Genomic DNA, 13,137 nt, shown 5'->3' with positions numbered 1-13,137 from the left:
GGAACGCTCGGGTCATTAATGGTGAATTGGTTCCATACGAGAAAGGCCAGGTACCGAAAAAGTTGGAAGGCACCGGTGATGCCTATGGACAGTTGATATTTGCAAAGCCATCAAGTGAAATGACCACCGGAACAAGTCGTCGCCGGAGTATTGGCCCCTTTACAACGGCCGACAATTTCCCCCTTGATGAGTCCAATTCCAAAAGCTTTGGACCGTTTAGTGTGGAAGACAATCTGCGATCGAGCATAAGAGTCAACGATGCAGAACCGATTCGATTCCCCACAAATATTGGACCGTTTTCACGTGCCGATAATGCACGTCTCTCGAATGCCAAATTGATTGACTATATTAAGAAAATCAATGATCAGGAAAGCAAAAAACATTACTACGCAGCTAGAACTCCAAACAAGGAGATCTTTGCCGAACAGCCGAAGATCCAACGAAGGATGCTTCAAAATCCAGGCAATCCCGTTTATCCAGTTTCGAAAATGTATTCCGTCCCCGGATCAAATCAGCTTCAAAGTGAGCTGGAAGATTCCCGGAAGCCAGTACTTCAGTATGCTCACCCCGAGTTGGGAGTTCAGCCAGCCAAATTTGTACCTCCGGAGAGTAAGCCAACTCCGAAAGCCACGAAGAAAATAATTAATGTCGAGTACAGTAAACATAATGACCACTCTCCATTTGCCATTGAGCCGGCCATGTTGGGTAAGGATTATTACGACGCTCCACCAGGTATCAAGTTTTCCCCCAAGAACCCTTATGACGAACTGTACCAACCCGCCAAGAAGATGCCCGCTACTTATCCTTACAACTATGGTTTTATTCGCCGTGTTAGGCCGGAACGCCCTTTCTGGGTAAAGATAACCGAACAAGTAAAGGACAGCTTTCAAAATGGGATCCATTCGATGCAAGAATTCGCCAAACCCGTGCTCGATCCAATCGTCGAAGCCGGACAAAAGATCTCTAAAAATCTGGGATTTGCTAAGCGGCCTAATGAAGCTAAGGACAAAGCTGATCTGGTGGTGGCATCAGGTACAAATTCAATTGTTCTCCCGGCTCTAGGAGTTTTGGCTGGAGGTGCTGCCCTGGGTTTGGGTGCTCTTACTGTGGGCCGTTTTTTTGACATGGACCTCCTGAGGAGATCCGGTGAACAATTGGTAATGGAATTGGATGATCTAGAACACAAACGAGCCATGGAGGGTATCCATACTCATCCGGAAAATTACTACCTAGTTGTGCCCTCAACGGCCATCACTCGAATGGAACCCGTGGATCAACCCATTTCCCGGACAAAGCGAGCAAAACGGGCAGCCAATCCTACGCACCTGGAGAACACGATTCTCGATAACGAAATCTACCGGAACGATCGATTTGACGATCAGGGTGATGTGATCGAGATCATCGACCTAAAGCGGGCCGACGATAGCGGCGAGCTAAGTATCGATTATGACGACGACAGTATCCAATCGATTAGCGGCAACAGCAACGGAGGATTACGCAACCGGAGAAAGCGCGCCATCGGTGCGTACGACGACAGCTTTGGCCAGACGTTGCAGGACGTGGAACGGGATCTTCCTCGGCCGGGACGAGTGGGATTCGAACAGCAGCTCCGGCAAACCGACTGGAAGAACCCATCCTGCGCCAAGCGAACCTTCTGCCAGGTGATGGTCCAGCAAGGTGCTGACGATGTTGTGCTGATGGAGAAGAAAATGTACACCATGCTGGAGATGTGAGTATAATACTTACCTGCATCTGAATATATCGAATCGAATGAATCAACTCACCTGACGATACCAAACCAAACCGAAAAAAGCCCCCGGGGCGTCAGCCCTACACTCACAAAACACATATCACTCATTTCATTCAGCATACGGCCGACTTACCGGAATGCGCCGCAAGGACTTTTCGTTTCATTTTTCTCTTTTTATCGTCCCCATTAATGGACGACGACGCAAATCGGGGAGCCCTCTGAAGACACTTTTGCCGGGGTGATGTTGTAGTTGTTTGTTGCAAAACAAACGCATCAAGCCCACCACAACTTTCCCACCGAAAACGAGCGAAGCCTTCGGGGAACTTCCAATATCGGCAGAGAGGCACACCTCAACCATTTATCTGATTTTCAATTACTTTTCCTTCTCGGAGTATCTTTAGAAACATTAAATAAAACAATGCGCAATCAATTTCATGACGAGGTGAAATTTTTTGCTATCATACTTCGGGCAATATTTCAAAATCGATGGAAGCATTCGCCAAAAAGTTTACACTGTATATTTATCAGTAAACATAGCAAATAAATTCATGTTTTGGTCAATACTTAAGCACGTTTAATCTACTTAAGGTTACCTCTGCATCCTAGCAAAGAATTTTGTTTTAGGAATGGGAAAAAGGATTTGATTAAGAAACACTTTTGACTATTGTGAAAGTTTTAACAAACCCTGCACTGAACGTAAAACAGTCTGAAATACAGGGCTAGAAGCGACCATGCGGTAAAAAAGTAGGGCAAAATAGTTACTTTGAAGTGAAATTAGGGTAAAAATAGTGACTAGATCAAGACGAAATCAAACTAAAAAATGAATTTAAAAACAAAAATATAACGCTTTAACGACAATTCTGACTATTTGACACGGTTTTTAAAAAGGCTCTTAGGCCTCACTTGTAGAAAAGTTATATGTTGGACAAAAGAGGAACATTTTAAATGAGCTAAGATAATTTAAGAATAGCGACCTCAGAATCCTAAAGTTCTAAGGAAACAATGGAAGGAAACCAAAAGGTGGTACCCGAAGAACTAGGACAACTAAGCCCGACTAGAACTTTGAGTTTATCCATTTTCTTCGAAAAACAAAACCCATATACCTAAAGAATTTTTTCAATGTCACTAAAACAGTTGAAAAAACCTAAAATTGTATTGAAAAAAGTTAACAATTCGAAATAAATTTAGAGAAACCAAAAATTTTAAACAAAATTGTTATATGTGAGAAATCTACAAATGAAAATGAAAATACCAACACATTTTAAACGAAAAGTTTAAAGAAATACTTGAAATTGAGTTAAAATTTATTTTTAAAGAAATTTCATTTCATGAAAGAGTAATTTTATAAGCAGTGTTAAACGACTGGTATTCTTTGGTTCTTTATTTTCTAATTGGCATTTCAGTCTTTAGGAAGCAAATTACAGAGTTTTACAATTTACCCGACGTTTCGGCCTTTGATCTTGGCCTTCTTCAAGGGATAATTTGCATTATACTGTATGTGTTCCTGAGTTTAATGATTTTTGTACAGACAATATCCAACAGTTTTTATTCGATTACTATCTCTGCGATAAAAAAAAATCATTAAAGCAGGTCTGACAGAAATTCTTTGTCTTATGACTCAAGATAATAACACAAAAAAGGCTAACAAATTTTACGAGACTAATCTTCAAGGTAGAATATAATTTTTCAAATTTAAAACTAACTCGAAGAGAATTTACCTACAAAATTGGAACATTTCCAAAGAGATTCACTGCAGACTTTCCTGCATGATTCACATGTCATTCATTAGAAAGATTTACTAGAGAGATGTAAAGTCAAAAAAGATAGGAATTAAAAAATATATATTCAAAAATGATTTAACACGACAATTTCTTCAAAAAATTAACAGATCCAAGAAACATCTCATAAAATTCTTGGAATAGTGTAGAAAATAAATATCAGTAAACTTGGTAATTGGTATAAATGAAAGTTATCGAAAATTTCCATAAGGTTTCGAAATCTAAATTGATACCAGTGTATATCTAAAAATCTTACAAATGGTTCGAAAATGCCTAGAAATAAGGGAACTTAGAAATGAAATATCGGATGTTTTCGATTCAATCGAGTCACTTTTCACAAGTTTACCTTCCATTCAACACAACCAATAGCATTAATAGCATGGAATGTTTCCTGCCATGTGATTAAGTGCACTGTACAGATTTTGATTGATTTTTTTTTAAATTAAGTTGAAAATTATATTTTAACAAATTGAAGCTTTAAAAGTCATAACACTCCAAATCTTGGTTAAACATGCTGTAAGAGTGTCTCATTAGAAAATATTTAATGTATTAAATTTATAAATCTTTTTTATTTTCTTGACACGAATGCCAAAACGTTGGTAAAGTGCCACAAATATACAAAAAAAATACATATTTTTTTAGGCGAAAAACTATTTTTGTTTAAATTTAAATTTCTATCTAAATAATGTTTAAGTGTAAGCAATATTTCAAAGCAAAACAAAACAATAATCTTCTTTGCTGAATCTGAGCCATTCTCCAAATTTGGGTCGTGTGAATTCCCACAGGACTCGAAAGTAAAAAGAAGGAACCCGTCAAATAAATAATAAACGAATAAACTAATGAAGACATACCGCTTGTCTTGAAAATATATAATGTTTTTAATAATGAGTAGAAAATGTTAGAAAATAGGCTCAGTTGTAAGAAAATTATTAAGAAAATAGTGACTTTAGTGACCAAATTTCAAAAAAAGTACCTTATGAGTGACCAGCCTGAAAAAAGTAACAAAGTTACTAAAAAGTGCCCTGGAAATAGAAAATAGTGCCAATAAACAAAAACCTAGTATAGGTCACTGAATATATTAAATTTTTACGGTTGTACTCCATTTACCCGAAAACCATTGCCCAGAATGAAAAAATCCCCAGAATTCCAATCGCCAGAAAGAACCATTCCCCAGAATTTTTTTCCCCAGACCAACCATTCCCCAGAAAAATTTTCGCCAGAATGTACCATTTCCCAGAATTTTTTTCACCAGAATGCCGTCGGAAGCGGCGGCCCCATTACATTGGTCTAGGTCTGCCGGGGCTTTCTAGGTCTGCGTGAAAGCTAGGGGTGATCCCTTAGCCCCGTCCGCCACGCGACAGCGTGAAGGACAAAACGTCTTTCAAGTTCGAACGCGCAGCGTGAGGAGTCGGATACCAAAACGGTTTTTTAAAGCACCATGGTAAGCATTGAATCAATTAAAGTTCCATAAACCATAAACAAAGCACAATATTGGTTCTTAAATAAATTTAGTAGGAAAATTTCAAAGTTGTAGTTTCATTTAAAAAAATCATTTTGAAAAAATGAATTTCGAATCATATGAAATTTACAAGAATTCATTAGAAAAAAAAAAACAAATAAAAATACAAGAGGAAAAGATCTGGGATTTGTGCCATTCTGGGAAATGTTCCATTCTGGGAAAAAAAATTCTGGGAAATGGCCCATTCTGGGAAAAAAATTTGTGGTAAATGGTGCATTCTGGGGAATTTTTTTCTGGGAAATGGTTCATTCTGGGGTTTGATTTCGGGTATTTGTCATTCTGGGAAAAATTCATTCTGGGCAATGGTTTTCGGGTAAATGGGATACAATCATTTTTACTGTAAAATATAAAACTTCAAAAGTTGGCAGGAGCAGGGTTGATGATGTTTTAATACTGGGACCTATTACAAAAGATTGAAATCAAGAGAGAATTCTTTGCATTTGGAGTTGTAATGATCAAAATTCCATAACTGCTTCAAAAATTGCAACAATTTGCAACAATTAAAAGCACATTTTCACTCTCTCTTAGCACTGGTTTCTCTCATTTGAACTCAAACCTTCTAATTCTCTATAACAAATTGCCACAAATTACCACAAATTCAATCATTGGCTGCACAATTTGTGTGATTATTGACGAATTTTCTCCCTTCATTTCAGTTCCCCGACCTATTACAATCAGAACTTTTGAGCCGCTTTGCCGCTTCTCACGTCTTTCCGGTGTACGAAACATCCACGGGATTTACAATTAGTTCACAATATTCACATCCACAGTTAAAATCAGCTAGATTCCATGATCAAATAATTGTATTTCTTATATTTTTTACATCTGTAAAAAAAACCTATTTTACGGAGCGAAAATTTCGACGTCCTTACAAGGCAACGCCTACTTGAACTCTCCAAATAAGTTTATCATATTTGTTGAAAACGCAGGTTTCAGTGGTGGAATAGAGTTATCTTTATTCATGTTTCGTCTGTTAGGTCATTAGAATACAACTTTATTAATTAGCGATAGCTAATTGTCACTTTCCACTTCTTAGTTTCCCTAACCGGGAAAGTACTCATTTCTCAATGAGTACTTTGATATTCTTACCCAGAATATCTGGCAACACTGTTGTTGTGCAACTTTATATGTATACTACACTGGCTGAACGGGAGACACGCGTCCACTCTCGCTGAGGATCGTAAGTGATCTGGCGACAACCGCTCATGACACGACAACTCCGCCGTCGTGTGTGTGCGTGTAGTGAGGACTTGGAGGGAGATTGCCGACTCGTAAAGGCCTATAAGCCGAGAGAGTGTTGCTCTCGAATTATCGGCTACACATCTCCCTTCCACACCAAGAAAAAACAAAGTGAAAACAGAATCAAGCTAAAGTGATGATCTAGACTTAACTAAACAATTGTAAACATAAAAACGAGTTTTGGTCATTAAAGATCATCGATTGCATTACTATTTCAATCAGTATTTAGTTGGACTATCCAACCATCTCAGTTTGATCTCCTATTTTTATTTGTCGGCCCTCTCGCTTCAACGATTATTCAACCTCCATCTTGACTGTCTCCATTAGAATACAAACTCAACAATAACTGAGCAGCCCTTTTCGTTTTAACTGTTTTCGTCGGGCTGTTACGCTACAACCCAATGAATATAGGGACGAGATCTGCCCTCTCTTTCATTGTGACAAGAGACAATTGCTTTGAACAACGTTAACTTTTACTGTCTCGATTCGTCACTTCCTGAATCGGAGGTACCTCAAACGTTCCTTTAGTATTGATCATTATTAATCAAACTCTTCATGTTGGGCCTACCGATCCAATATTATTTCGTAAGTGCTATTCAACGCTATTTCGTGAAGCGAACCTTCAGAATACTCTTCATGTTGGTCCTCCCGATCCAACGATATTTCATAAAGTGAACCTTCAGAACACTCTTCATGTTGGTCCTCCCGATCCAACGATATTTCGTAAAGTGAACCTTCAGAACACTCTTCATGTTGGTCCTCCCGATCCAACGATATTTCGTAAAGTGAACCTTCAGAACACTCTTCATGTTGGTCCTCCCGATCCAACGATATTTCATAAAGTAAACCTTCAGAACACTCTTCATGTTGGTCCTCCCGATCCAACGATATTTCGTTAAGTGAACCTTCAGAACACTCTTCATGTTGGTCCTCCTGATCCAACGATATTTCGTAAAGTGAACCTTCAGAACACTCTTCATGTTGGTCCTCCCGATCCAACGATATTTCATAAAGTGAACCTTCAGAACACTCTTCATGTTGGTCCTTCCGATCCAACGATATTTCGTAAAGTGAACCGTCAGAACACTCTTCATGTTGGTCCTCCCGATCCAATGATATTTCGTAAAGTGAACCTTCAGAACACTCTTCATGTTGGTCCTCCCGATCCAACGATATTTCGAAAAGTGAACCTACAGAACACTCTTCATGTTGGTCCTCCCGATCCAACGATATTTCGTAAAGTGAACCTTCAGAACACTCTCCATGTTGGTCCTCCCGATCCAACGATATTTCGTAAAGTGAACCTTCAGAACACTCTTCATGTTGGTCCTCCCGATCCAACGATATTTCTTGAAGTCGGAACTCCCATCGCGACTGAAAACTTAAGTATTTGATTAGAAATCCCATCGCAATTAAACTTTAGTCGGAACCTCCATCGTGACTAGAAACATGACTCTTTTACTAGAATTCCTATCGCAATCAAACTTCTAATTCGTTCATATCTCAGGTTCTTGTAAAAATTCATGTGGAATTACAATAACATTTACCGGTGTGCACATATTTTTTTAAATGTATTCCAAAGTACAAGCTTCAGGATCAATTCTGCAACCTGCGAAAGCTAACGATTGAAAAAGATCAAAATGAAGAACAATGAATTATCATAATAATCGAGCTCATCAACAGTGTACTGAACGCTTATGAAGGTAAAACTCGAAGTGAAAAAATTTCAGTTAACATTATTGTACACCAAACTCATTTGGCTATCCCGGCAAAGCTATTCGTAAATAAAAACAATGAAACGAAAACCAAAACTTCCACGAAAATTTGCAGGTTGTGCCGTGGACCAACAATCATTAAACATCAATTTCAACGTTTCCTCTCACCTTCATATGTATGTATCATGCTTATTATTTGTATGGGTGTGCGCTACCGCGAGTCGTTGAATCGCTTCAATTCATCAACCAATACAACGAAATCATCGCCGCACCACTGCCAGAAAAAGTAGGTGTATTTAATTTTACAAATATAATTTTTTTTGCATGCATCAACCAATTCCGGCCCGCGCTGTTTAGGCAAAAGCAATAATACCAACGAGAAATCCTTTTCCCAATTGCTGTTTAAATGAAATTATCAATGTATGTGTGATAGACCATGCCAGATTTCTCTCTTTTTGTATGATTTTCGCAGTAAAATTGCTGAATTGAGAGAAGACAATATTCAAACCTATACCTGTTTTTCGGCTTCGAAACCAACCCGGTCGAGCAAGCACCGCTTACCAAATCTAAATAAAACCTTGAATCACCATCTGACAAACATAATATTCAACACAACACAAACATCATCGGGCATTTCTCCTGTCATGCAAAACGGAATAGTGCATCCAGCCGCCATCAAAACAACATAAAAAGCAGCATCCAAAACTATGCTGCTAGGGCTATCCAAACGAAGCTTCTGCTTTCTTCCAAACACTTCTTCAAGAAAAATGAACTTACCGGTCAATCCAAAGCACCAACTCGACTTCAACACTTAAACCACAAAAACATCACTAGAAAAAACTAGCCTCCTGTTCAGCCGACTTTAAATTCATCCTGGCAGGATTCGCCATTGTGCAACTTTATATGTATACTACACTGGCTGAACGGGAGACACGCGTTCACTCTCGCTGAGGATCGTAAGTGATCTGGCGACAACCGCTCATGACACGACAACTCCGCCGTCGTGTGTGTGCGTGTAGTGAGGACTTGGAGGGAGATTGCCGACTCGTAAAGGCCTATAAGCCGAGAGAGTGTTGCTCTCGAATTATCGGCTACACAGTTGTGTCACCACAAACCCAATTCGAGTATTCCCGCCTAACCGTGTGATGATGTAAACATTTGTACCGCGTTTATCATCATCACCTGTCATCAGCAATCATTGATCTATTATTGTTCTCGATTGCGAATTGGAAATAGCAAGAGGAACCAAAACAAACAATGTTTTGGTTCTGCTGCAATCGGCAGCAATGTGGTTCTGTGCCGCGCGGTGAAACAATAACGTTCCGCTAATGGATCGGCCCGATCCGGAAAAGCGATTCTTCTACAGGCATCCGAAACCGTAAGTATCAACACCTCCCCTCAATTCGCAAATTGAGAATGCTGAACAGCTTCGCGTGCCTCGCCCTTGGTAACGCCTTCGTGAACGCATCAGCTGGGTGATCCTCAGTAGAGATGTGTCTCAAAGAAATCTGGCCGCTTCTTACGATCTCCCTGATGAATGCATATTTCACATCCAGATGCTTCATCCGCTGATGAGTCCGCGCCTCTCCCAGATACTGGATGCAAGGGATGTAGTCCTCCATTAACTTGAAAGGAGTGCTAACCACACCCAATTCACCAAGGAAGTTTGTTAACCACAAACCTTCCTTGACCGCATGGCGGAGGGCTCCTATCTCAGCTTCGGTCGACGACAGACTGACCGTCTGCTGACGTTTCGTTGACCACGGTCGTACCTCGAAGGTATCGCAGAATACGCTTCAGGCCTTGCCAGTGCCTATCCGCCGGGCTGGCCTGGTACTAGCTTAGTGCGCTAACCGCTGCACAAATATCTTGTCTCGATGATATCGCCAGATACTCCAAACAACCGATAAATTCTTTGAACGGTTGTTCGGTGATAGCCTCACAATCGTTCATCTTCTTCCGATGAACGTTCATGTCACTAAACCTGTGAACTAGGGTAAGCCTACCGCCTTCCATGCCGCGCACTTCTCCAGGGCTGTATCGATAGCTGTCTTACAGAAGACCCATTTGTACGAGAAACAGAATTTTTCCTGTAACATGGGTTAAGCTAACCGCTTCCCAAATCTCGCTCTCATCCAGGGCTGCTTGTGGTCTTCCGGAAAAAGCAGTCCCTTTGGCCTTTGAGCTTGCTGACGATTTGAAGTTGCTCATCCTCATCATCAGTGGCTACGTTAACCACGTTGCGTTGATTAGCTTCTCCTGTTCGCTGACTGTGTCTCTGGGCCGGTTCGGGATTGACGGAATCTTGATCATCATCGTCGTCATTGCTACCCTTGAAGTCGCTCTCGTTTCGCACCCTACGCCGACGGGCACCAGAATAGCGAATCTTGCGTTGACTCTGGTGGCTGATAACCTCAGCGTGCGATCGTACAACATATCAGTGTTGTGTTCTGGTAGCCCCAGAAAAGCATCCTCTTGTACCTAACAAAGCCCTCTCTCGGTGGCTCCGAGAATTAGCCAGACTTCGATCGACATGACTCATCCCAAATGCCTCAGAAATCAAGAGGTGGATGAATTCGCTAGCAACTAACCATCGCCCGAACCACCTCCTCCGAGGGACCCGAAGCAGCTTCCATCCATCGAAGACATGCTCGCGCATACTATACGCAGCACAGCTACAAAGCACGAGAAAGATCTTCTCGACTCCAACTCTTTGATCGCTATAAAAAGCGGGAAGGCAAAATTCAGCAACAAACGTCCAATCTGACTCTGTTTTGCTAAAGTTTCTGGTAACTAAGTCGCCGAGGATACTTCCTTCTAAGCCACAGAAAATCAAACTGTAGGCTTGGATAAACTCATTCGTGCTGACTACAGCGTAGCTCCACATCACGAGAGTAACCCTCTCGAACAGTTTCTTCCAATCTCCGATCCGGGCTAATCCTCCATCTGGAGCATTCGGACCTGACCAAACCTGGTAACAGATCCCGAAAGTTCTCCTCCCGGCCGTCGGAAATGAAACCATTCTGCTAGCTGCAGCACGGCTCGTGTCGGCATCGAGAGTAACCCTCTCGGAACCCGACTTCCCAGCCTCAAACTCCAGTGACACCTTCCGGCTGGCCTGGAGCATCTCGTGGCTTCTGTGCTGACGGTCCTCTGCGCTGATAGTTCTCTGCGCATGGATCAGCTCATAACTGCTGACCTTAGCGCACAACCAAAGCACGAGAGTAACCCTCTCGGCTATCAGCATCACCCAATATATCCGGGGTGGACCTCCTGACCATTGTGCTGCCCGGTTGCGGATCCAGGGACTGCTCCCGGCCGTTGGACGTGAGCTCAAGCATGCTAACCGCAGCGTGGCTCGTGACGGCATCGAGAGTAACCCTCTCGGTCCACGAACCTCCCCGGACTCGACCTCTGGTGGAACCTCCGTGCTGGCCTGGGGCATCTCGCTGACTCGTGTCTGCGCTGGCGGACTTTCGACAGCTTGCTGGCCCTCTGCGATGGTCCTCTGGATTCTGACTGGCTCCTCGACCCTTGCTGGTCCTTCTGCGCTGGCTGCTGAAGCACTTGCTATCCGCAAGGCTAATTTACTTGAGACGACCCCTCTCACTAACTCTTTATTTGCGTATCCAGATATATCTGGGCCCATAACCTGTGTTTTCAACAATATCAAAAGAAAAAAAATTGTTGAGCACAATGAAACTATTTAATTCAACATAGGTACCTTAAAAAACAATCATCACTGATCATCATCAGATTTACGATAACGCCTCCGAGTCTTTCATTGGAACTTCGACTAACATTCCGAGAAATTCACAGGGGAAGCGAGTCTTTCATCGGAAAATTCATAAGGAATCAAAGTCTATCAACGGAAAATTTATCGAGGGTCTGAGTGTTTCATCGATTAATTTTTCGGATTCCATTGGAAAACTCAAAGCGGATAACAGTAAATGTTATAGCACTTATCAACTGCGCCATTGTCGTACTTTTAGCAATGCATATTTTTTGATATGACTGATAACTAAGGAATTATTTATGAATACAAATGGCTTAAATTTTTTAGAACTTACTAAAGAATTTGTTTTTAATTTCAGGATGCACCCAACGCTGGGAGCGAGCTTAACCGATCACCTTTCCGAAGTAACCGACGCCATCCGACAGCAAGATTGTAACCGATTCGTGTGTCTTCAGCGGTCGTAGAACAAGCTGAATGATGTACTCAATTATTGTTTTATTTGAATGGTTCTTGAATATTTAAGTTCACCTAGGAAAATGTCTACGAATACTAAAGATTGATTTGAATGAAAAGATGAAAAAAAAAAACTTTCCGTCATAATTCTGCATCCAGATAAACTCTGCTATTCGATCATTATTTCAGGCAGAAAATAATTCGACATTCAAAAACGTACACACAAACACATTCAGAATTGTTCACGCACCAACCCACATTAATGTATTGAAATGCCAAAGGATGATTAGGAAGCGGGAAGGGAAAAACGAAATTGTGTTAACTTTTCTGTAGGTTGAGACAGTATCATTAGTAAGTGCCTTTAGATAGAATTATTTGTATTGCGGAGGAGTTCGACGAACCATAATTTATGAAGAAAAAAACTAACCAACGACCAACCAGTGTTGTTCCACGGTTCCGCAACTACATCCGGGACAGCGTGAGGGCGAATCTCGCATATTTATTTTGATTTTATTTAAATTATATTAAATACGACTATTTAAATCCTAATTTATTCGCAGCCCACAGGATGGAGGAGGAAAAGCAGGAGGAACGTGTTATTATTTTAGGAACCGTGAAAATGTCATTTAGCACACATACCTAATAGTTTGTCACACGAATCGACGCTGACGAAAACGAGCAATTTAGTATAAACAGACGAATTTCAGAAATCAGACTTTAAGATCTAACAGATTATGATATCCATAGATTTTGAACGTTAGATAGTAATTCCTAAGTTAGATAAGTGATGCGGAAGGTGTGCTGAAGGAAAAAATTGTTCGAAAATAGGAGAGGTGAATTGCTGAGGTTTGTATGCAGCAATGTAGAATCATTAAGATGAAAATATTGTAACATTTTGAGAATGTATAATTGGTTATTTTTATTTTAATAAAAATATCACATAGTCC

The 13,137-nt window shown here is 40.8% G+C and overlaps 1 protein-coding gene across 1 annotated transcript; it reads left to right on the top strand.

Moving 5' to 3' along the window:
- Positions 1 to 8: 8 nt before the first annotated feature.
- On the top strand, positions 9 to 13,099 carry LOC129745647 (uncharacterized). Its single transcript, XM_055738867.1, has 2 exons — positions 9 to 1,729; positions 12,096 to 13,099. Exons 1-2 carry the CDS (start codon positions 120 to 122, stop codon positions 12,199 to 12,201), a joined length of 1,716 nt encoding a protein of 571 aa, XP_055594842.1. The 5' UTR covers positions 9 to 119; the 3' UTR covers positions 12,202 to 13,099.
- The last annotated feature ends 38 nt before the right edge of the window (positions 13,100 to 13,137 follow it).

Source organism: Uranotaenia lowii, chromosome 2 (genome assembly GCF_029784155.1).
Source record: "Uranotaenia lowii strain MFRU-FL chromosome 2, ASM2978415v1, whole genome shotgun sequence".
NCBI classification, from domain to species: Eukaryota; Metazoa; Arthropoda; class Insecta; order Diptera; family Culicidae; genus Uranotaenia; species Uranotaenia lowii.
Note: the sequence above shows the minus strand (reverse complement) of the source record. Positions and strands in the feature narration are given on the sequence as shown.